Source organism: Echeneis naucrates, chromosome 10 (genome assembly GCF_900963305.1).
Source record: "Echeneis naucrates chromosome 10, fEcheNa1.1, whole genome shotgun sequence".
Taxonomy (NCBI): Eukaryota; Metazoa; Chordata; class Actinopteri; order Carangiformes; family Echeneidae; genus Echeneis; species Echeneis naucrates.
The window spans coordinates 14,578,922-14,602,888 of record NC_042520.1 but is presented as its reverse complement, the minus strand read 5'-3'; the positions used below and the strand labels follow the sequence as shown (position 1 = coordinate 14,602,888).

At 40.5% G+C, this 23,967-nt stretch overlaps 1 protein-coding gene across 3 annotated transcripts; it reads right to left on the bottom strand.

The window, feature by feature from the left end:
* Positions 1-1,504: 1,504 nt before the first annotated feature.
* On the bottom strand, positions 1,505-23,943 carry abcb7 (ATP-binding cassette, sub-family B (MDR/TAP), member 7). Of its 3 annotated transcripts, none has more exons than XM_029513333.1 (16): positions 23,737-23,943; positions 22,210-22,266; positions 22,057-22,134; positions 20,738-20,857; positions 17,040-17,172; positions 15,006-15,274; positions 14,277-14,365; positions 14,045-14,132; positions 12,098-12,272; positions 11,595-11,752; positions 9,593-9,756; positions 9,310-9,439; positions 8,689-8,860; positions 6,968-7,071; positions 6,214-6,321; positions 1,505-4,816 (listed from the first exon to the last, which is right to left on the bottom strand). In XM_029513333.1, the coding sequence occupies exons 1-16, from the start codon at positions 23,908-23,910 to the stop codon at positions 4,598-4,600; spliced, it is 2,238 nt and encodes a 745-aa protein (XP_029369193.1). In that variant the 5' UTR covers positions 23,911-23,943; the 3' UTR covers positions 1,505-4,597. The 3 variants fall into 3 exon arrangements, with proteins under 3 accessions (XP_029369193.1, XP_029369194.1, XP_029369192.1); XM_029513334.1 differs by lacking the exon at positions 23,737-23,943 and adding an exon at positions 22,979-23,204 and having other exon boundaries at positions 1,506-4,816; positions 22,210-22,293; XM_029513332.1 differs by having other exon boundaries at positions 1,507-4,816; positions 22,210-22,293; positions 23,761-23,943.
* Between the last annotated feature and the right edge of the window lie 24 nt (positions 23,944-23,967).

Sequence of the window (23,967 nt, the reverse complement as noted above, 5' to 3'; positions counted from 1 at the left end):
CCCCCCAGGACCGGAGCTGGAGACCTCTGGACTGGACCAAACCCCTCCAGGACCGGAGCTGGAGACCTCTGGACCGGACCAAACCCCCCCAGGACCGGAGCTGGAGACCTCTGGACTGGACCAAACCCCTCCAGGACCGAGGCTGGAGACCTCTGGACCAGACCAAACCCCTCCAGGACCGGAGCTGCAGACCTCTGGACCAGACCAAACCCCTCCAGGACCGGAGCTGGAGACCTCTGGACCGGACCAAACCCCTCCAGGACCGGAGCTGGAGACCTCTGGACCAGACCAAACCCCTCCAGGACCGGACCAAACCCCCCCAGGACCGGAGCTGGAGACCTCTGGACTGGACCGAACCCCTCCAGGACCGGAGCTGGAGACCTCTGGACCAGACCAAACCCCTCCAGGACCGGAGCTGGAGACCTCTGGACCGGACCAAACCCCTCCAGGACCGGAGCTGGAGACCTCTGGACTGGACCAAACCCCTCCAGAGACTGGAGGCTGGACCGGATCCCTCCACAGACCGGTTCTTGTAGGGTCTCTTTAACTGAAGGTATTTTTGAGCTATAATCATGTCTGTGCAGAATCAAATCAGTGTGTTGTATAATGACAATAAAGCTACTTTCCTTTCCTGCATTTCCTCAGGTATATTTTTTTTATACTTTTACTTACATAATATTTTGACAAAGCTACTTTTACTTGTATTAGAGTAATAATTGACAAGGAGTATCTGTACTTTTACTCGAGTAGTGAAGTTGTGTACTCTGTCCACCTCATTTCTGCAGCAAAATACAACCTTTTTTTTTTTTAATTACAGGATGCAAAAATTTGACATTTGCATCTCCCCTGGACTTTTATATATTTGTAGCCACAGACAGACTCTTGAAATAAAATGAAAACATTTGAGCATGTAACATCCTCTCGGGTATCTCTTCACCTCACTTCCTGTGCAAGCCATATGTGATTTTAAGGTTCTTCTTTCCATTTATTAGACCTTTTTATTTGCTTACTGGGCTCTCAAATGAACTATTGCATGCCAAAGATGTATGCCCAGTTATAATCTTAAAACTAAAAGTGAAAACCTACTTTTGTCCAGTTTGTTGGTTCAAATTCAACAACTTTAACCAGATCCATCACTCTTTCAAACATACCATTAACCCTGATCTTCTTAATGTTATTGTTTTGCTTTTAATTGTCATTCTTCGTTTGCAATCAGTTTTGTCCCATAATGTATGCATGTCTATATATTTACACCTTTAGTACTCCATACAGTTGCATTTTACAGATTTTTCTCTGCCAGCCTGTTAGATTTCAAACTAAATACCAGAAAATTAAAAAAATTATCTGAAAAAATGAGCTCACAACTTTTAAAAAAATTAAGCCTTTACTTTTTAAAGCTGTTTGTATTGTGAATTTGAAAAGCAGCAATGGTGCGTGATCAGATGTAGAACATTTCTGCGGTACAAAAGTTCTTCTTTACCTTCGGATACAAGATCAGTTGCCCAGAGATTTGCAAGTTTAGCCAGTTTTATTATAAACGTGTAGCTTGGATTATCATTGCTCTGCCTAGAGGTGGTGTCGTGCTGTGTACCATTTGCACAGAAATGTTAATACCAACTACACCTGTGTGTGTTGACTTTAAAAGGATCTGCCGTGTGTGTAAGTGCATTTATCTTTGAATATTCATTCCCATTTTGACCAGGAGCATTGATAGAATACACAGGGATTACGCACATAAATTTACACTCCCACACAAAACGGTGGAAATAACTACACCTTCTCTGAGGCATCAATGCATATTTATCAAGGCATAGACGCCCTTGGCCACATACTAGTTTCACTGTAGTGGGATGGGAGTGATCTGATTGTCTGCTGCAGAGGGATTGCCTCGAGTCTCAGCCGAGTCTGCATGTTATCTTGATGAAAAAGAGCATGGCGTACATGAGCAACAGGCCATGGGAGGGTCAGTGGGGATTCGACGTGTGTGGCTCAATCACCTCTCATCACCTGTGTCTAGAGTTTTCATGGGACTGGAAACCCAGTTCTTTAGAAGTACTCCATATTAGAACTGTGTCTAAATCAACCACCAAGCAGAACAATTAAGATATAGCTACTTACAGATGGAAACAGGCGGTGCAGAAAGAAGACACCATCCTGAATGTTCTTTGAAAATCTCTCCTTCAGGAGAAGGTCGTGGTTTGCATTTGGGGCTGACTCTCCTGCTGTGGTCCATATTAAGGATGTTGTTAGAGGCCTTTGTGTGCCTGTCTGCCTTTGCCTGCAGAATGCTGCACGGTAAACAGGGAGATGGCTTCCTCATTACCTCCTGAGGACATGCAGACAAACAGCTCACAACAGCACTAATCACATGCATGCCATACAGAACAATTAGGGGTCATCGAACAACAGATTCTGTGATTCCGTTTTTAAAACATAGCACCACCCTCCCTGTGTGGGTCCATATCACATTGCTCTGTAACTTCAAATACTTGATGGTTACATCCTTGACCGTATCGAACACAAAGAGAAAAAAAATAAATTCTCCTGTAGAATATGTTTATACCACTTACAGAACCTGAGCAGATCATAGTGAATGGCATTCATGGAATAATTACTGAATAACCTGTAAGGGGGGCCGCAGTTGAACATTGCTGGGAGTCGCTAATAAATAGTCTCATAATCGCTTCCTAGGTTAGATTAGAAGGACGCCATTAACATCAACTCATCTGCCTGGACATCAGACGCATGAAAGGAGACACATCCAACCAGTAATCATCCAGTTGGTTCTCTTTTAAGCAGGGCTTCTTTCATGTATAATGTGTGTGACTTCCTCAGGCGGTGGATGTTTCACTATGAACCACAGCAGGGCTTGGTCCGTCACGTTAGTCAATGTTTATGCTATTGTCTGTATGAATTCTAATTGGGCCGTAAGGCTCCACAGACAGATGTGTCTAACGTGTCTGCTCCCAGAGCAGAGTTCCTGAGAGCTGCAGGGATCCACCGTCATTCTATCCACCAGTCAATGAACACAGTGAGCGATTGTGAGGATGTTGACTGCATTCATGGGTGCAACACTTCAGCTTCTGTCACCTGTGAGGCAGGCCAGGTTAGCTACTTCCCTGTTCCAGTGCTGATGCTGAGCACAATTAAAAAGCTACCAGCAGCTTTGAATTTAAGATACTAATCACACACAGAAACTCATGACCCCTGAAATGTATTCAATGAATTGGTGACCACCAGCCTATTACAACCACAGACAATAAAGATATGGTTAATTAAAAGTCTACCAAAATTAGAATTTATACCATCATGTTGCTCAACCCTGTTCAACACAGCAGCATCTGGAAACCTCGTTATTTAGATGGAAAAAGGCAACATTTAATTGTCTGGAGTTGGACTTACACAGTCAGTATAACACTATGACAAAGGCTTTACATTGTGTGTATAGTACATGACTTGACTACATACATATAGCAAGATTCCTAAAAATGCATATGAAAATGAGGACAAGCTCACAAGTAACTTTCAAGCAGAAGGCTTTGTTTTCTGATCATACAATCCAAAAAGATTTCTTAGTACTGGTGAAATCTCACCGATAACTATTTATTGGAAGATACCCATCAATCAAAGCAAAATGATATGACTATGAAATTTTCCCAGAGGAGGCTTTCAAATTATTACCTCTTAATGTGGCTCCAGTGTGGTGAAACCTATTTGTGATTTATTAGACACAAGTCTGATTATTCACAGCATTATTTTAACATGAATGTGACTTTGCCATGCTGCTAACTCACTGGGGAGCTATTCAGAAGTCCACACATCCATATTATTACCATTTGTCTGGGAGACTTGATTATCTGCCAAACATGATATTTTTAGAACACTGTTATGGGCAATGTGCATTATGAGTGAATCGGACTGAAGTATCAGTTTTATGAAATAGCGTTATTCAAACAAACACATACTCCAACACAATCTTTGCGTTCTGTATTCTAACTGTCTTCACTGCAGAATGAATTGCAAAATGTCCACGTCCCCAAGATATAAAAACATAAACAAGAGATTCAGTTTATTTGGAAAATAATTTAAAAATGTAATCAATATAAATTTTGTGTCAACATCAAGGCATATGTAATTCATTATGCACACTCTTATGTACTCTCATCCATTTCCAGAGTAATGGAAGATGTCATTAAACCTGATGTCAAAAATGAGGAGGAGGGGGCCAACCATGTTGACTAACAGATGTCTTACACACACGTATGTGATATACAAGGTCTCTTAACGCTTGGCTTCAGCTGTGGCAACTGGCATAAAAGCTCTATATCTGGACACCAGCCAGTGCTCAACACACTTGCTCCCTGTTCTGCTCCTCCTCCTTCACTTTGCCGAGCAGTGGCCTCCACTGACGTGAGGAGAAGGAGGGACAGTCACATGGGTGGAGGCTTGACTGGAGAGGGAGTAGGTAGTGGGGATGTATGCCACGGCCGGCCATGCCCCGCCCCGCCCCACCCCACCCTTTTCATACCACACAGACAAGAGATTCCAGTGTAGTCCATCTTCGAGAGATGAAGAGACATGGAGGTAGCAGCTCCTCTCAACAGGAGCAGTTCCCACAACCCTTCACGCTGTTGAGGATCTCTTCCTGCAATTTCTTCCTCTCCTCCTCCTTCTGGGAGAGGCGCTCAGCTGGCGGTTCATCTGAAATGTTGGTGTTGTTCAAGATTTTGCTGTTCTGTGTGTTCCACAGGTCTGCATACAAGCTGTTAGGGGTGCTGAGGAGAGTGTGGTGGTTGCCACGTTCAGCCACTTTACCCTGGCAGAGAAAAGGAGCAACATCAAGGACATAAAGAAAGGTAAATCATCAACATAAACACAAAGCATGTGAAGTTTGAATTCAGAGGCCATGCTCAGAGAGTCCTATAGTTAGCATCTCTGCGTGACCAAGGAACACTGACCACACTCTGCAGAGAGCCCCCCTCCTTCCTTTAGATCCCTGCCGCCTCCCCAACAACTGTTGCATTCCTCTCACAAAAACATGGGCTCATAGACACATAAACGCATTCACACACAAACACACACACCTCCCACACAGCCAAACACAAATGTAGGCACCCCCTTCCCCCACCTCCCATGAGCTTGCAGAGGTGTTGGCATCATCTTTAGTGCACCCAAGACGGGCACGTGACTGCTTCCGCTCGTTATTTTAATGAGCACCCCAGGCAGTCCTCTGTTGGTGACACCACCAAACGCCGTGGTGACATCACACGCAAACACGTCTCATCACCACAAACCTCTGATATCTGCCATCTGACTCTGGAAACACGGAACAACACATACTCACTCGCCACAGTTCAAAGGAAGCGCTCTCATTTTATCCTTCTGAATTGAATGCTGGTGGAAAATGTCATTTAACCCATGTTACATTGCATATTAACTCTTCATTTCCAGACAAAAAGTGACTTCACTCTGTCTCTTTTTGTGCTGTACAGATTCTCAGCCCAACCCTTTATATGCTGCAGTGTTTTTCTCTTGGAGATTTCTCTGATGCATAATACAATGATAATGCGCTATCAAAAAATAAAATAAAATAAAATAAAATAAATCCTTCATCTATGGCACTTCCAACCTGACTAAAACACATCTGTTGAAAAAGTGAAATTTGATGGACAATTTCAAAAGCAATCTTGAAAGATATGTTTAGTCGTGGATGAGGCCTCATCGGTGTCTGGGAAGCTGGCCCATACATTATTAGTCACCAAGACAAACAAGACACGCCATCTGACCAAAACAGCCAGTCGAGTCTGACTGCTTTAATGAGCCCTTATGGAGAAAATAATACACTCACTTCTACTAACAGTGTGCTGTTGTTGTTGAAGTTAATGAGAAAAGCTAAACAAAGCATGTTTTTATCACGCACATTGAAGTAAGGTAACGGAAAATAATTGCAAAGCAAAAACAGACTACTTGCTAAATTCTTCTTGCTGGCAGACACAGTGTGCTGAGGGTCATGCAGAGTGTAGGTCAGCATCTTTCCCTTCAATGCAAAATCGTCTAATTGGACTGGCAATTAACACACCGCATGTTTATACTCGGAAACTCTGAACCTTCATGTAATTTGCTTTTATGGAACTGACATTAGAACTACAAATGTTAATTGGGGAAAGTACAAGATCAGTAAAAAAAAAAAAAAATAGGTGGATGAGTTCTTACCTCACTGAGCACTATAATCTCATCTGCGTCTACAATTGTGGAGAGCCTGTGAGCAATGAACACTGATGTCCTGTCCTTCACCATCTTCTTCATTGAACTCAGTATGTTCTGGAAGCCCAGAGACAAATCATATTATCAGTGTGTTAACAAGAGTATACCCTAATCCAAAGGAAAATAGTTTCCAGGTTTGCAATAATGCTGGTCTACAAAAGTAATGAAAAAACAAAGGTGAATGAATGACAGGATATATATGAAATGTACTTCCAAATTTTGATTTGACGAAGAGACTAAGTCAACACAACGCTGCTCAGCAACATTCACCTTTATATGTTTTTCTTTCTGGTGTTTAGAGATGATGGTTTTGAAGCACAATCGTGATTAAATGCAATGAAAAATTTCAATTAATAATCACTTCACTGCTTTTCTTCATAAGTTCAGAGAGGACAGGCTGAACTTACTCATTAACCTTAACATTTGCGAAGACTGCAGCATTTAGGATGATCTGGAGATTAAGTAGACAAAAACAGTGGCAGGTGGAAAAGAGGAACATGGATGTGCAGCTGTGTGTGTATGTGTGTGTGAGATTGGTGAAAGGAGGTATGTGACACAGGACTGAGCTGAATTATGACATACCTGCAGTTTGTTCTGCTAAACTGATATGCAGACAAAGTGAGTTGTCATCCCAAATGTTGTCCAAATGTGCACATAAATGTTATGGATATGTAGGCATGTTGGTGTTTATCAGTGTGTCTACCTCTTCTGTTATAGAGTCGAGAGAAGATGTGGCTTCATCATACAGCAGAATGGGTGGATTCTTTAGTATTGCACGAGCGATGGCAACACGTTGCTTCTCCCCTCCTGAAAGAACAAACCTCATCAATAAAAGCAAACCTCTGTCTCGCCCCTTCTCATCTGACAATTACTTTAAGGACAGACACTCAACAATACCAATGCTACAAGCTTGATACCGGTACAACACACTTTAATTTGATAGTGAGGAAAAATCAGCAGGATGCAAAGAGTTCTCCCACTGTGTCGGACTCGGCCTTTATTACACATGAGCTGTTTGTGGCCTTTTGAAAGCAAGCTGCGTTCAGCAGATATAAATATTGCTGGCAGTGGAGAACAGCAATGAAGGAAGTTAGGAGCATAACAGCCAGACTGCACCCCTCCCTGAACACCCCCTCGTCTCACAAACTCAGTGGCAGCTGTCACGTAGAGCAGCAGTAAAATTAATGAGAAGTTAGTCATGTCTTTATTTTGTCCGTTCACTCACTCAGTCAACTCCACATAAAGAAATCAGTGCTGCCAATAATTGCGTCTCAAGTGTTGAGTGAAAGTGCTCACATACTGTGTGTTTACGTGGGATAAATGAGCTGTAGTGTGATGCTAGGAGCCAAATACTACAGTATTGTGATATTGCTGCAGATCAAATACAGATAACTATAACTGTAAGGCAATATGCCGAGTCGACACACCACACAGAAGATGATGGTGGCATTGGCGCTAGGGATTAGCCTCCAGCCTTATTATGATGTCACGTCATAAAAGGATGTGAAATTTAATTATTAAATACATATTAATTATTATCTTCAGAAGACTATATATATATATCCAGAAATTCTAAACATGAAACTTGCATTTGTCACAAGTGAAAACTTCCATAGCTGTATCTTGAATCTTACTTAAATATACTCATTCACAGCCTTTTCTTAAAACATCTACCTTGCAACGATATACAGCGGATTCTGTGAAACACTTACCCCACCACCTTTATAAAATAATCAGGCATACAAAATCTGTAGTTGAGTTTAGCTGTGCAAAACTGACATACTTACCTATCAAGGAATTTTAAACTTAAAACCTTTCAATCAATGCTAATGTAATAACATTCTGCTTTCATAAGATAATGAGCAACACGCTGAAAATATCATTAATGTAATGAAGATGAGCAGCTAACACTGTTTGATTAATTCTGAATTTTTTATAATTTTGCCATCGCGTGACCTCAGAGAACTGAAAAACAAAATAATTAGCAACCACTGTGATAAAAAGGATTTAATAATTTCTTAAAAAGAAAAAACTAAACTTACTAGTGGTGACTAGTGATTTTCTGATTTAGCATTTTTGTATTTCTTTCATGATAGAAATTTGTTACATTTTTTAGCACAATTTGAATATGCTCAGTTAAGTTTGGGACATTTCAGACATTAAATCCATTTACAGTTGTTTCTATAGTTTTGGAGAAATTTTTAGGCTGTTAAATTTTTAATGAATATAATAACCAAATCAAAATTCTGGATCTTTCTGAATTTTCTTATTAGAATTAAGCTATTAACAGCCAGTTGGGTTCTTTTATTATTATTTCTTTCATTTTCACTCTACCATCCAGGGAAATACATATAAAAAACAACTCTTTTTCACTCTTGTTGAGAGACCATGTTTAAACAGTATAGTAATAATGGTGCAGCAAACCTGACAGCTTGAGGCCCCGCTCCCCAACCTGGGTGTCATAGCCATGGGGCATCCTGAGGATAGCGTCATGGATGCCTGCTAAGCGTGCCACTTGGTACACATCCTCTGGTGTAGCGTTGATGTTCCCATACTGCAGGTTGTAGAAGATAGTGTTGTGGAACAGAACAGCATCCTGACAAAAACAGTTAGATGAAAAAAAATTATGCTTCAGAGAGTGTTTTTATTGCAACAGAGATGGAAACAGAGCACTGCAGAGATGGAGACAGGGGTAGGAGGGAGATAGAGAAAGAACACAAATGACAAAAATACTGTTCATGTACCATCTGTTCAGATCAGCCTCTGAGCTCACTGCAGTGAAAACATATCTGAATTCAGCTTATTTCTAAGGCGTGTTGGTAACTTCACATTGTTCTATGCTGCCCCCTTGTTGCTTATAACCATCAATATTAACTCCCAAAAACATTACATTTAATACTGACAAGAAGCATGTACATGTGATTTGTGGTGAGGACACTCAAAAGTCAGAAAAACATTATATAGTGTGTTGCTATGTTGTTGATGAAACTACTTTTTCATTGTTTATTCTATTTAATGACGTTATTGTGTAGGTTTGTGCCAGACCTGTGGTACGACACCTAAAGCCCTCCTCAAGCTGTCAAGGCTGACGTCTCTGAGATTCTGCCCCGCTATGTAGATGTTCCCTTTCTGGGGTTCATAGAAGCGGAACAACAGCCGCACAATGGTGCTCTTCCTGCAACCACACATGAAATCACTCGTCAGCATCACTCACACTGTGTCTGAGCCCCAGCAGCCAACTGATGAGAGCAAATACACATACAAATGAGAGGAAACATTCCTGGCTAAACATCTGACAGTAAGTGTATTTCTATGAGAGCTGACCTACCCTGACCCGCTGCCACCAACTATGGCCACCTTCTTCCCAGCAGGCACTTCGAAGGACAGTCCATTTAAGACTTTCTGGCCCTCCAAATACTCAAAATACACATCCTCGAAGCGGATGGTGGCCTCCTGTGGTGTGATGGCTAATGGTGGTGCGAGATCCCTCTCCTTGAGCAATCCGTTAGAGGTTTGAGAGAGAAGAAATGGAAAGAGAGGAGTTGGATACAGAACAGCTACTTGCAGAGAAGGCCAATGATGATGCAACATTACTCCAACACCTTGTAAAGAGGAATAATGCTTGAGCATGGAACCTACACAGACAGCATAAAGCAGACACATCGACACCAAATGCAAGAGATTGTTTCAAAAGACTGTCTGAACCCTCACAAGCTGCCCTTCAAAATGACTGAGGGATCAATAGGTGTGAAAACCTTCAGTACATACTGAGCTCAGCCGTAGTGCTGAAATACAGACAAGGTCAGCAATGAATAAAGCTCATTCTTATGGTGAGAGCAAAAGCTTTTTCTGCTCTGTTTCTATCCTACCTAATAACAACACATTCATACACAATCCACCTCAGCCAATTAATACAAATAACTCACAGTCCATTAGCATAAACAGATGATCATTTCCAACATCCCCCCTCCACATGGCAAAAAGCCAAAACAATATTTTTTTTATTTCATTTTGAGAAGCAGTTTCAAGTGAGGGGGAGTTTTAAATTATTTTACATCTTCAAACAAAATTACATTCAGACAGTAATGGCCTGCTGGGCAGTAGTTTTCCACAGGGAATCACAATAAAGGGGCATATTACTGATCACCAGAAACTAACTGGACAGATTAATTTCTCCTACTGTAATTACAGGCTGGCGATGCGAATGGCATTCACATTGTTAGGCAGCAGGCGCACATTTGCACTTAAGTGTTCTCTTCTGATGCAAGTTGAGCTGTCAGCCACCCCCCCCCCCCCCCAAAAAAGAAAACCTATAAATGCAATGAAATGTCTCAAAAAAGGAAAAAACAAAAACAAACTAAAAAATGGTTCCTCTTACAAAAGAGAAACACCAGTCTTTACAGTTTGATCTAAACTGTGTTGGCAATTTTTTACTGGCTCAATTAAACCTGAGGAGATATGTTTATGTATTTGAATTCCAGGTTGCATTTTTGAATAAACAGGGGTGAGTGTCGCATGTTAATGTTATTAGAGCTAATGATTGATTAATAAACAAAATAAATAAATAATCATTCATTCATCCATCTTCTATCGCTTATCCGTTTCCTGGTCGTGGGGCTGCTGCAGCCAATCCCAGCTCACACTGGACAGGCCGCCAGTGCATCACAGGGCCAACACACAGCGACAGACAGAGACCAACAACCACTCACACTCAGACTCAGACTTATGGAAAATTTAGAGTCACCAATTAACCCACAGGGAGAATATGCAAACTCTGCATAGAAAAGCCCCAGGCCCTAGAACCAAACCCATAACCTTCTTATTGTGGGGCAACAGCACTAATCACTATGCCGCCGTGCTGCCCTAAATAAATAATAGGAATTCCAAAATCAGTTTTGATAAATTGTCTACAAATAGCTGCAAATGAAATGGCCTGGACAAATCACCAAAAATTTGACGCAGCTCAGCTGCAGCGCGTCATATCTTGGTAAAGACCACACTAATGCAGCAACAGATGAGCACTTAAAGCACCTGAGTCACATCAAGCATGCAATTACACATTTCGACTACAACCTATAATTTTTACAGCTCAACAGCTCATGTGGATCGGTTAGCCATGCCACGCAGCCAGACACATATCCCAGCCCAGTGTAAGTATCGCCCCCCCCCAAATCACTGGATACTGTTGTTGGTCAGTCTCAATAAAGAGTGATCTATTGAGCACATCTCTGCTTTATTTCTTTATATTGAACACTCTCTTTTTTGTTAGAAAAAGAATAGAAAAACAAAATGCATTTTGTGTCTGAGTCAACATCAGGCCACAAAGTTACCTTGATACTGGTGTCGACACTGAGCAATGTGAAAAGAGTGTTCATGTCGATTAGGGCCTGCCTTGTCTCTCTGTACACTGTACCCAGGAAGTTGAGAGGTAGGGAGAGCTGGAAAAGCAAGCCATTCACCATCACCAGGTCGCCAACAGTCATCGTACCTACATGACAGCAACAGACCAACTCATAGAAATGCTCGTTCTGGCTCTTTCATATCAGATATATCAAGATTAACTCAACAACTTCTTCTATGTTATATAAACAGATAAACTATGCTACTGTCTGAATACATCTAACTTGTGATTTAGTTTTCTACATCAAGGCTTATGAATTTTATTGGTGCCACTTTTCTTACGTTTTGTTCTCATTTGTTTCAGATTTTGTTATGTTTTTTTCAAAATATATAATCTTTTCCCAGTTGTGCTACGAGCCAAGGTGTTTTACAGATTGTGATAAAATGTATAATTTGGAAACCCCTCCCCAAACCTAACTCCACATTCACTCACCTGCTGAAATGCCTTTGCTGGCCAGCATCATGATAGCAGTGAGGCCAACACTGAAGATGACACTCTGGCCAAAGTTGAGCATGGCAAGAGTAGTTGTGGTTTTTAAAGAGGATGACTCATAAATCTTGAGGAATCCATCATATCTTTCAGCTTCATACTTCTCATTGTTGAAGTACTGCATCAGAGATGGGGAACATAAACAGAGGGAGAAGACAGAGCACAGGGCATGGAGACATGCAAGGATAAAAAAAAGAAAAGAAAAAAAGAGAGAGATGGTGTAAGTTTAGAGAGAACGAGGGAGACAAAAAATATGGTTTAAGGTTAAAGGTTAAGGAAGCATGGAGAGTAGTGTCAGGCAGATGGGCACTTTAGCACAGCCTGCCTCAAGGCGTCATTTGTTCTCAATGACCACTCTGGCTATAATCTGGGTCTCAGTTTGGCTCCAAAGTACTTTTTCATGTCTCTGCATCTTCATCTCTTTCCCACTGATCTTAAAGGACATGGAGGGTGATAGAACAAAATCCAAAGACTGCTTTGCTTAGGAGGCTGTGGATCTGAAGCTTTAGCATAATGGCAAAAGAAAAGTTTACAAAATATAAGGTAGTTGTCAATGTAGGAATAGCTTAAAAAATATCAGATCTAGAGCAGCTTAAATAGACACCTACCACACAAGGCAACTTGTACAACTTTTGATTAAGGTATGCAGCCATCATTTAGAGAAAAAACCCATCATGAATCAACCACAAATACATCTCTAAATTGAGCACATAAAAACACAGCATAATCAGAACAACGACCCTCTTTCTCTCTGCTGCCAATTACTTAATATTACTGTTTGTTTAGTTTGCACTATTGTTTCCTGGCTCTGGTTAAGTGGGCGATTTGCTTCTCTAGCTAACGGCAGTGAAGCTGAGCTCCTACTGCCTTACTGCTGATTTGCATATAGAGAAATGCAAGGAATCTGTGAAAGAAGGGAAGAAAGTAGCACATGGAGGACAAACCAAATAAGTGCAAGGCACCATGTTCAGGTTCTCATCCAGCCCTTTTGTGAAAGTGGAACGGATTTCTGAGTGGGTGGAGATCTAATTACATATGCACACTCACAGCTCAGAGTGATGCTAAATCCGGCCGCATTGACACAGATGACATAAAATAACACAGAACAAAACGTTAAGAAAAACAGGACGCAAAATAACACAGCAAATAAAATAACACAGGCACCAAAATATATCTGGAACAGCCAGCAAACCAACCAAAACTGTATGCTGATTATTTTTGTATGTGTTTTGTGTACAATGAAGTTACCTAGAAAGAGCCTTGAAATAACATATGATAAAGATATAGGATAATCATGCAGTGAGAAAAGTGTAAGGCACTATTTACATTATCACCTCAAAAACATCAGACAAGTTCCTGAGTGAGAAACCATCCTGGTACTCACAAGACAATTTCCATTCAATGTAAAACATTGTATCAGGAACCTTCAGTTTTAAGATATAAATTCGGATACAATGGGGGGGTCACTAACTGAAGAAGGAAAATAGTCCTGATTTGTCCTGGGATAAGTGTCTCATTGTTCTTAGCAAATCGAAGAGAGTTGACCATTTCACACAGTACCGATGGATACACAGAAACAGCAATCACTTTTGTTATATTTTCTTATGTCCCAGCCTTGAGCTAAAAAAATTATTTATCACGTCAATATATCTCAGCACTCAGTGTCAATACTACTGATACTTCAAAACAATACTTTTCTAAAATATGTTTTTAATGTTAATGTTTAATGTGTAGGTTTATATTAATAGAAAAAGGATGGCAAGAAGGAGCAAAAAATAATAATTGTAATAAAAAAAAATGGCATCGGGAGGGATGGATGAGGAGGAGGAGGAATTGGGAAAAGGAGCAGATGAAAGGGGTGTGTGTTTACATATTGGGGTAGGAGCTCACCTTGACAGTCTCGTAATTGAGAAGGGAGTCAATAGCTGCGTTCCCTGCTTCATTATCTGCTTTGTTCATTTCTATCCGGAAACGAGTCCTGCATGCAGAAATAAATGCCAAATTGTATGAGCATTTGCTCAAGCATATATTTTAGGCCATGTGTGAACTTATGTCAAGTGATACCCAAAAAAAGAAGCAAGAATTACAGACATAGAAAAAGTACAAATGTTCATGTCGTTACCTCCATTGTGTGACAAGAATGGTGAAAAATGTGTACGCTGACAAGGTCCCCAAAGCCACTCCTGCAAACTGTCCACCACACTTGTAATACTGCAGAGGAGAAAAGCAGTCAAGACAAAGGGTCTTTTACAAGATGGGACTCAACAGCTTTGTGATAATAATAATAATAATAAAAAAAGGTAATATGGAACTACACATCAGACCATCACTAACCCTGGCGTCAGGGTATCTAGAGAGTGTACTGTTTTTGACCATTCCACTATGAAATTGAGTGTTACAAATGGAGGGGAAACTATAAGGAATAATCATGCTAATGCTTTAGCTATGTGGGCAATTAAGTCTGCCCTCATTATAGGCAAGCAGACATTATGGTCCAGAGTGGAACAATGGCAAGAAACTATAGAGGGGCTTTTCTTTTAGTTATGGCCAGGATGGGGGCATCTGTTCAAGAGGTAATTAAGTTCTTACAAAGCTTTGGGATTCATCATGGACACTAATGGACTCCATGTTGCCACCAAAAGTTCATGGGGATTAATTTTCCATTTAGAATGTAAATGAAACATCCTTAAAATTGATTTCCAAACAATCTGTTCTAAAGAGTTTCAAGTTGATGGAAGGGCCCTGAGCTGACATTAAGGACTCAAAACTCGTAAAACAAAAAATAAGCATTTCTGGCTATATCCTACAATGACTACAGTAATCTGAGCTTCAGTTTCACATTACAACTCACCAAAATAGCACTGACGAGACCCATCTCAAAGACTGTAGGTCCGAGATTGAAGACAAGCGCACTGAGGACAAAAGAGATGCCCCTTGTGCCGCGGTCAATGGCCTTGGACAGAGCTCCTGTCTGGCGGCTGAGATGAAAACCCAGATCAAGATTGTGCAAGTGCAGGAATACGTTCTTGGCAATGCGTCGGATAGAACTCTGGGCCACCTTGCCAAACACAGTGTTCCTCAGCTCATTGAAGAGGGCTGAACAAGCCCGTGAAACGCCATCTGGGATAGAGGAGGAGACACAGTTTAGCACACCTACTGTGAAACCCAGGGAGGTTCAATCTGCATCATCTCCATCACAATCACCGTAATAGTTTTGAAGCAGTAGACAAGAAACTGGCCCCTGCCCTACCTTTGCTAAGATGTAGTGCTGTATATTGAAACTGGTGAGACCTGATATGGATTTTCACCTGGGCAAAGGTAAAGGTTTGCATGAGGTGGCAGGGCCAGTTTATCACATCATTGCTGGTCTGAAAGCCCTGCAATGATACAGCAGCAGCCTCCCTGAGCCTCTGTAATTACAGAGCAGGCTGCTGTCTGAAGTCTCACTACTCTGGCAGGCCAGTACACAGCAGACTGAGGGAAGGGAGGGTATCTGAGCATACACAAGGTTTTGAGTGTGTGAGTAGAGGAAGCAGGCTATGTGTTCCAGCAGAATACTAGGAGAAGGGGAGGAGGTTTTAATAAGTGTGCCATGAAAAGATTAGACTTTGAGCTGTTAATGAAAAGCCTTAATTTTATCACTGTGTGAGTCTAGACCTGTTTTGTCTGATCTGGGGTGATGAAGGTGGATGGAAGCCTTTCTTGAGGATGTTTTTATTACTTCAAAATTGGACTTTTACAAATGAATCTATACCTTTTCTTCGTAATAAATTCAACTCTAATCCAAGAAACATCTGCTACTGATTCCTTACATTTCTCAAAAACGGATTAAAAAAGCAGATGGCTAGCATGACTGTCACAAATTAACATTTGTGTTTGAATGACACAAGGCCATCCTTTGGTGATTTCACCAAGCTGTACAAATACATGACTTGTCTCATAAGACCAAAGTCAGGGAAATAATTGCTCTGTCTCCCGGTCTTCATGGGCCTATAATGTGGCGTTAAATAGGAAAGCTCTTCTAATGAACAATGTGTCCACATCTGACAAGGTAGGATGAGCACTGTGCAACCTTTTCTGCCAAATTACACCTAGTAATAGTGTAAGGCGCCACGTGTCGTGAAGAAGGAACAAAAAAAAAAAAAATGCATTTCCATTCTTAAAGAGTATCCCCTTCATTCTTTCTTGTCATCCTAATTCGTCCTGTCTGGAGTCGTGTTCATATGCTGTGGTTATTCAAGGAGCAGCATTAGTGCGCAAGACCTAAGTGGGCTCATTACAATAAGTGGCTACAGGGCTCAGTGTATATTGCATCCAAGCTGATCTCACTCAAGGCCAAAGTGACTTGCAGTGGGTGTCACATTTATAAAATGTATTTATTCACACTTTTCATCAGGGGTTCAGAAAAAAACGCTAATCAGGAAGGAACTTCACATTCCCACTACATCTTAGCCCTGACCCCTCTCTGATTCATTGCACCCATTTGGACAGAGAAGGGAAAAAGGGAACTGCTCTCAAAGGACCAAGTGAAAGAAACATCCCTGGCCTCTGTGGTACTCTAAAATATATCCAGCCACTTTGAAAGGACATTAGCAATTTCTTCCCTACTGCTTTGAAAATGTATCCTGCTCTGTTTGCTTTGGGGGCACATAGGTATCATACTGAAAAGTCCTCAGCACTCAAGAGAGGGCCATGTGGATTAATAGAAGTGAACTCAGACACAGAACAGAGCACATAATGTAAATAATGCGAGGGGGAAGTGGAGGTTGTGGAGCGGCATTGATATGAATGTGTTGGGAAAGGTCATCCTGTTGATAACAGGCAGTCCCAAAGTCCCCTCTGATGAGCGCAGCACCTGCCAGTGCAATACAAGTCTGGGACTCACAGCCAATCAGCACGGCAGTTGCCATGGTAGCCACAGTGTTTGGCGCGTCATTCAGGTTCAGCATGTGTCCCGACATCTGGTTAAGCTCGTCCACTGCATACTTAAACATGAAGGGCACCATCACATTGGTCATCTGGGAAGGCAGAGAAACAGGGAGGAAGGAAATATTCAGAGAGCAGGAGAAAGAAAAGAGAGTGGAAATAGTTTCAAATAGCATATTAGACAAACATATGTTCAGAAAAGTCCAGTGACAATTGTGTGCATGTGCACTCCAGATGTATTCAAAAGTACTGTTATTAGGGATGTAATCCAACACAACAAATTCGGGTATAGCTGAAGGATATGTATGAATGTATAAATGTATGGCATGGCTTCATTGTATGGCTGTGTGAGTGTATATTCTTGACTGGCTGTGCTGGTGCTTCCTGCTAATGGAACTGAAATGGTTATTAGGGCTAATTAAAAGCACAGGGACAGCTGTGTGACTCAGGCTAGGCGGTCCGCAGCACATTAGGACAGCCAGAGAACACAGCAGCACAAGGCTTAGCATTTTCATTTGAAACCCATTTCATTTGAACCTCTCAACCTCTAAGGGGGAGGGCTTTCTTTTTGTTTTATTACCCCTGTCTGATTCTGGATGATATAATTCTGACTGAATAATGGCAACAACAATTACACAAAAACAGTGAAAAAAAAACATGTCAACCCTGCTAATACAAAACAACACCTAAAATGCACCATTTAAACTGCAAAATCTACATCTCCAGGGATCTCGTTTTATACACATGGGTATTATAGTCAGACAATAGAGAGTCCCTCAAGGAAAAAAAAAAATTTTTTGTTGCTACCAAGACAACAGAACATGACAAAATTGGGTTCAGGCTATTATCAAGGCCCATAATACATGTTATTGCCAAAAGTATTTGCTCACCTGCCTTGACTTGCATTTGAATTTAAGTGACATCACATTCTTAATCCATAAGGTTTAATATGACGTCAGTCCACCCTTTGCAGCTATAATAACTTCAACTCTTCTGTGTCAGGTGAGCGAATACTTTTGGCAATATTGTGTATGTCTCCAATTTTACCACTGGTGTACGACATGGTTGGCTGTGCTGTTTTAATCCATTAACAAACACCAGAGGATATTATAGCATATCAATCTGTACCTAGTGATAAGTCATCTCATAACAGTGACATTGTGTCAAGTAATTTATAAGAATTATCTTAAACCTATAGCATGACTCACAGACAGAGGGCTTAATTTAAAGCCATAATATTGAAATAAAATGCCGTGTGGTGTGTGGAGGAGTGATGTAGTGTAACCGCATAATTATTCAGCTGATTTAAAAATGCCTCAACACCACTGTTGGTTTCAGTTAAAACAGATGAACTGGAGAATTGAAGGCTTTCTCATTTCTCTCCTCAGGATATATTAGCAGGAACCACGCTGGGCAGTACCAGGACAGCCTTATTTAGGGAGCAAATTTGTGACTATTTTCCAGGGTGTAAATTGGATACCATCGACTAAGAGAAACTATATCATGCACTTTATTAAAGGTGCTTGTTGTTATTTTTAAGCTCTCTTTTATTTACAGTATTATTAACACCACCTATTTACTCAGTGTAACAATTTGAAGATTTATGGGGCTTGAGAAAGGGTGGACAGAGTTAATGCGATTATTTATTTTAACAATAATGTATGCTCAATTTCAAATGTCTTACCAAAAAAATGGCACAAAGCATGGGACAGTTCTCACTTAAACAACACTGTCAATATAGGTAATAAATCAAAATGATTAACATTCTTGGTATCAACAGTGATGTAGACATTGTGTAAGCAATTATTAGAACAAACCATCCTCACCTAGATGCATCAAGAAGATAGCAACATTAATGATGTTACAAAAGATTACATCCATGCAACCAAAGCCAAAATGGAAAAAAAATAATAGATGTAGATACAATTTCTCTGATGGTAATATACAGGAATTACACTTGCAGAGATGTATTTCTTTTTTCAGTTTGTGTTTCTTTATAAATTGCTCCTGTATGAGAATTCCCACTCAGTACTACTAATTAGCATCCCAAATTTTTGTCATACTCAATGTGAATTGAGTATTGGACGACCACAGAGGCAGTTTTGACTACAGGTAGATCATTTTGGCAGGTGACATGTTTGTCATGGCAATAGTGTGAAAATCATGTACCACCTTTTGATACTTCAATTTCTACCATGAATGTAATATTTAATGCATGATCAGACTGAGACAGTGAACAAGTATACAATGTGGTCTGGAGCAAAAATGGGTCAGTGTGCTATAAAATAAAAGATCCCACAATTACAGAAATCAGCTTGAGTTTGAGAAAAATGTAGAAAAGTTTTAAACATTGGTGAAAGTTTCTTTAAAAAAAAAAAAAAACTAATTTCATGTTGTCATAGGGAGCAAGTGGTCAGAATGTCAACATGTCAGGACACACAGTATGAACTTCTTCTCTGTTTCTCTTTACAAACATAATCGTTTTGTCATTGTATTGTAGAAGACATTTTCCTACCATACAAAAAAGCAACTTTGTGTAAAGCAGCCAACTCTTGGAAATTGGACTCCAAAGCATCTTAGCAGAACACAAATGCATCACATGACCAGGCTTTTCATATCATCCCTGACCTCCAACTGCACCGGTGCAACAATGGCATGCCACTCATAAATAACATAACTAGAGAGGCTAAAGCTGTACCATTTTGCTATGAAATGAAAACTGTAACACTGGTTATTGTTAGTATTTTAAGAATGTCTCCTCACACTTTTTGGTTTAATACTGGCATTAGTCTCTATTGACAAGTCTTTCCAAGGCAGTTTTATCTTAAAATATAGATTTTTGACAGATAAAAGCAGCATCCAACAATGACCTCTTACTCTTAGTAGCACTGCGCTTGCTGTATATTTACAACCCAGATGAGGTCAACTGATAATGATTATAAAACATTTCAATAACTGATTTAACAGATGAATGATCACCGATTCCAGCTGTCATTTTGTATATTATGCATCACTTTATGAAAACAAATTAAAATTAACAGAAACATGCGAGAGGGATTCTAACATTGTGGGACTAGATAATGAGTGAAAATTGCAGGTGTTTATTCAAGTTGGAATTAAGCTACAGATAATAGCAGCACTGCCTACAATCATTTCACACATTCCAGTTTTTTGTTACTTGTGACACTGTCAAAACCATCAGGGGCATCATCAGTTGCATAAACACAGATGTAAGCAATATTTGTTTGTGTCCTAAAATACAATTTTAGGATAATAAAGATTCTTAAATAAAGTTAATTCAAATATCATCAGCATAACTATTAAAGCTCAACCAATTGAACAGCAAGTTCTCTAATACAGTTTTTCTGTTTGGTCAAGTTGTACCTGAGAAAAATGGCTCTTATATAATCAGAAAGACCATTAGCTACAGTCAGAAACCAATAGAGCAGAAAGAAAATGTAATACTCAGTGGTACTGGAGATAAACATGAAAGAAGAACTTGAGACTCAATATTACGTTGCTGGACTATCAGTTTCAGGGTATGCAATAACACTGCTGTGGGCTGATCAGATAGAACTAGCTTTATATTGCTAAAAACATAACAAATTAACCTGTAGGAGCCCCCTTTAATACCGATGAGATTGTCTATAAACTTACTTTGGCTCCAGCAAGCAGACCCAGAGAAATGGCAACACGGGCCCGCAGGTCTGGTCTGTCCTTTGGCCAAACATATGACAGCATTGCAGCAAGGATCTTCGTTGAATTTACCTCTGTTAGCTGTGGAGTAGGAAAAAAAGAAAAGAAAAGCTTGTCCTGAAATCATAGTGTCTCCAGTTTATTAGCCTGACCTGTGAAGTACACAATCACAGAAGTTTGAAATTTACAACCATGTTTACTTTCTAATTTAGATACGTTTGCCAATTTTGCATTCAGCTATGATGTAAACGTGGGTCTCTGGTTGGACACACGGAACATCAAATGTCAGTTGTAATCCCTCTGGAGATCAGAGAGAGGCTACATCAGCAGAGACTCCAGGTGGACCTGGGGATCCAGCCTAACACGACAAGTCCTTGGAGAAACCTGGGCTGTCATCCCAGCTGAGGTTCAGAGCCCACTGGTGCCAGCATGGCTGTTTACCCACACTCCACCACACACCTGCCACAGGGATTCACTGCAGGCCAAGGAATATGCAGTAATTCCTCTAATCCACTCAATATGGTGGCCCCATGTTACAGTACTGCTGTATGGCAGCGCCTCCAAGCAAATTACACTGAAACTGTGCCCAACACCTGCCTTTAATCAAACACAATCAAGCTATTGGTATTACTGCAAAGAGAAGATTAACACTAACATTGGGATGGGTAACTGAAAGTTTCTGGCTTATGCAGAGTCCAGTTAATGGGTTGAATTACTTTTCTATGCAACAGATTTCAGATTATAACTGTTATTTTGTCATTACAGATTTTTGAGTATAGACTGATGGACAAAAACAGCAATGCCATTTCTAAAGCTAATTGAGTCTAAGTCTAATTGAGTAAAGAATGGTTATGAATGAATGGTATAGAATTTGAAGAGTATTAAGTTAGAAATAATAATGCATCACTGTATGTTATATGTCAACATACATAAATCAATAAATTAGCCCTTATATGGTTCCCTTGGACAGAGAGGGGGAAAAATGAAAAAGAATCAATCCTTAATGTCAATCCCAACTGCACAGCTGAAAAACAGCAAATTGTTTAATGTGGGTACTTTGCATTTAGATTTGGTCACTTGGGACTTACAATGGTCAGCGTTTTCCAAACTTTTAGGCAAATTATACTAAAATTATTCAGTGGTTTCAACCTGACCCCCTCCCCCATATTCACCTGTACATTATCTTCAGTTTATATGTGCTCTTTATTCAAAATGCTTGGCCCTTAAACAGAGTATAACACTTTTCAATCATCACAGACTAAAGGTAGTACTGTACTCACCACATTTTTCGGATCTGCGCTCAGCCCTCCACCTGCGTGTCCATGCCAACATGTTCGTGTAGTGGTCTCCTGCAAATGCTTCCAAAAAACATATTTTGTTATTCTGGATTGGATTTTCATAGCCAACACTTACTATTTCTTGTAAATACTTACCTTTGTTGCCTTCAAAATCAGACGACCGCTTTCGCTCCTGTTTGTACTCCATGTAGTCTTTAGTAAGTGTGGAGGGTAGCCCAACTGAAACACATGATATGTTTGCAATTGATGGGTGTCAACATTTACAATAAAATACAATTAGACGATCGTCACCCCCCCCCCACCACCCCCCCAAAAAAAAAACAAAAAAACAACTACAAATACAATGGATCAAACATTTTCAACTGGATATTCAGTTTTAAGTAGCAAAGTCAGGATGTGTACAGGTTAGGGACATGATGATCAAACATATAAATGGTGAAAAAGTTGACTGGCAGCTGTTTCTTCACCATTAACATTAACAGAAATCATTTCACTTCACATTCACTTCATATCACACACTCGCAAAACTTGTGTGGCATCATGTTCAGACACAATTTAAAAACAGACATTTGAAATTATATTTTTAAGGCTACGAAAATGGTAATGGACTGGACAATATCAGCTACTTTTATCTCTAAGTAGACATATGATATGAATGCAGCCCTTCTTCTTATTTATAATGACCAAACACATTATGAAGACAGGTACTTTACACATAACATAAATGAAAAGTATCATTTTACTTAGATTGTTGTCATAAATAATATTATTCAACTGTGTGATTCTTTTGCAAACTCAATTTACTTCACAAAAATTCTAACTAATTTTGAATTTAGCTGCGCAAATAAAAGTTACATCATTTATTGCTTAATTAGTTAAGTCCAGTGATTTTAAAATTGCTCACCTGTTCTCTCAATAAATGAACACCACACTTCTACCAACACAAGCCTTCAAATGTCTTGATGAATTTTCTCAGAGCCCCATAAAATATAAATTTACAATGACTAAAATATTTGAGCTCTTATAACGCAGATGCCTAACTTTAAAAAACTGGAGAGGATGAAAATGTTGTCACCATCACTTATTAACGCAAAACAGCTCAATGGCAAAACGAAAGCACAGCCGTAGAATGACCATGAGTAAAAAGTAACCTGATTTAGAAATTACAGCTGTTTAAAACGTAATGTGGGGTCTGCTGTGGACGATGTATCGTAGACTGAGTGAGATAATCAGTAACAGACAGTGAACACGTGATGACACTTACATCAGTAAGTTTTGGTCCCGGAGGGACAGCCTGTCTTATCTAACCCTGGGGGGCTGCAGTCCGTCCACACCACCGGCACGTGACTGAGACAGATGACCGGCTGGCTGTCATAACGGACCCCGCCGTGTTTACGACAGAACCAATTTTTGCACAGATAAGGAGAGAGGTTCATATCACTGACACACAGACAGACTATCGTCCACCGCGTTAGCTTACCCTTCACCGACATTATATTTATTGTTAATGGTGTCTATATAACATCGATCGTCACCTCAAACAGAGAGAGAAACTATCCGCAGAGCACCACATCAGACTTCCCGTAAACTTAGTTGGGAACACTTCGGTTCTCTGTCCTTGTGTCCCGCCTGTCGCACCAAAACACAGTCCCCGGTGTCCGCCCGGCTCTCCGGGTCCTCACTCACCGTGAAGGGGCTTTGACCTCTGGGCCCGGTCCTGGTCTCACTGCGGTTTTTACTCCATGTGTAATACGAACTCGTCGGTCGAATGAGCAGCGATAATTTTCGTCTTTGGAAGTGAAAGCCACACTTCAGCGGTGCCAACATCGGCGCCATGTTGACGAAGGAGGAAGGCGCTTAGGCAAGACGCCAGTGACGTCACATCCGTCCCAG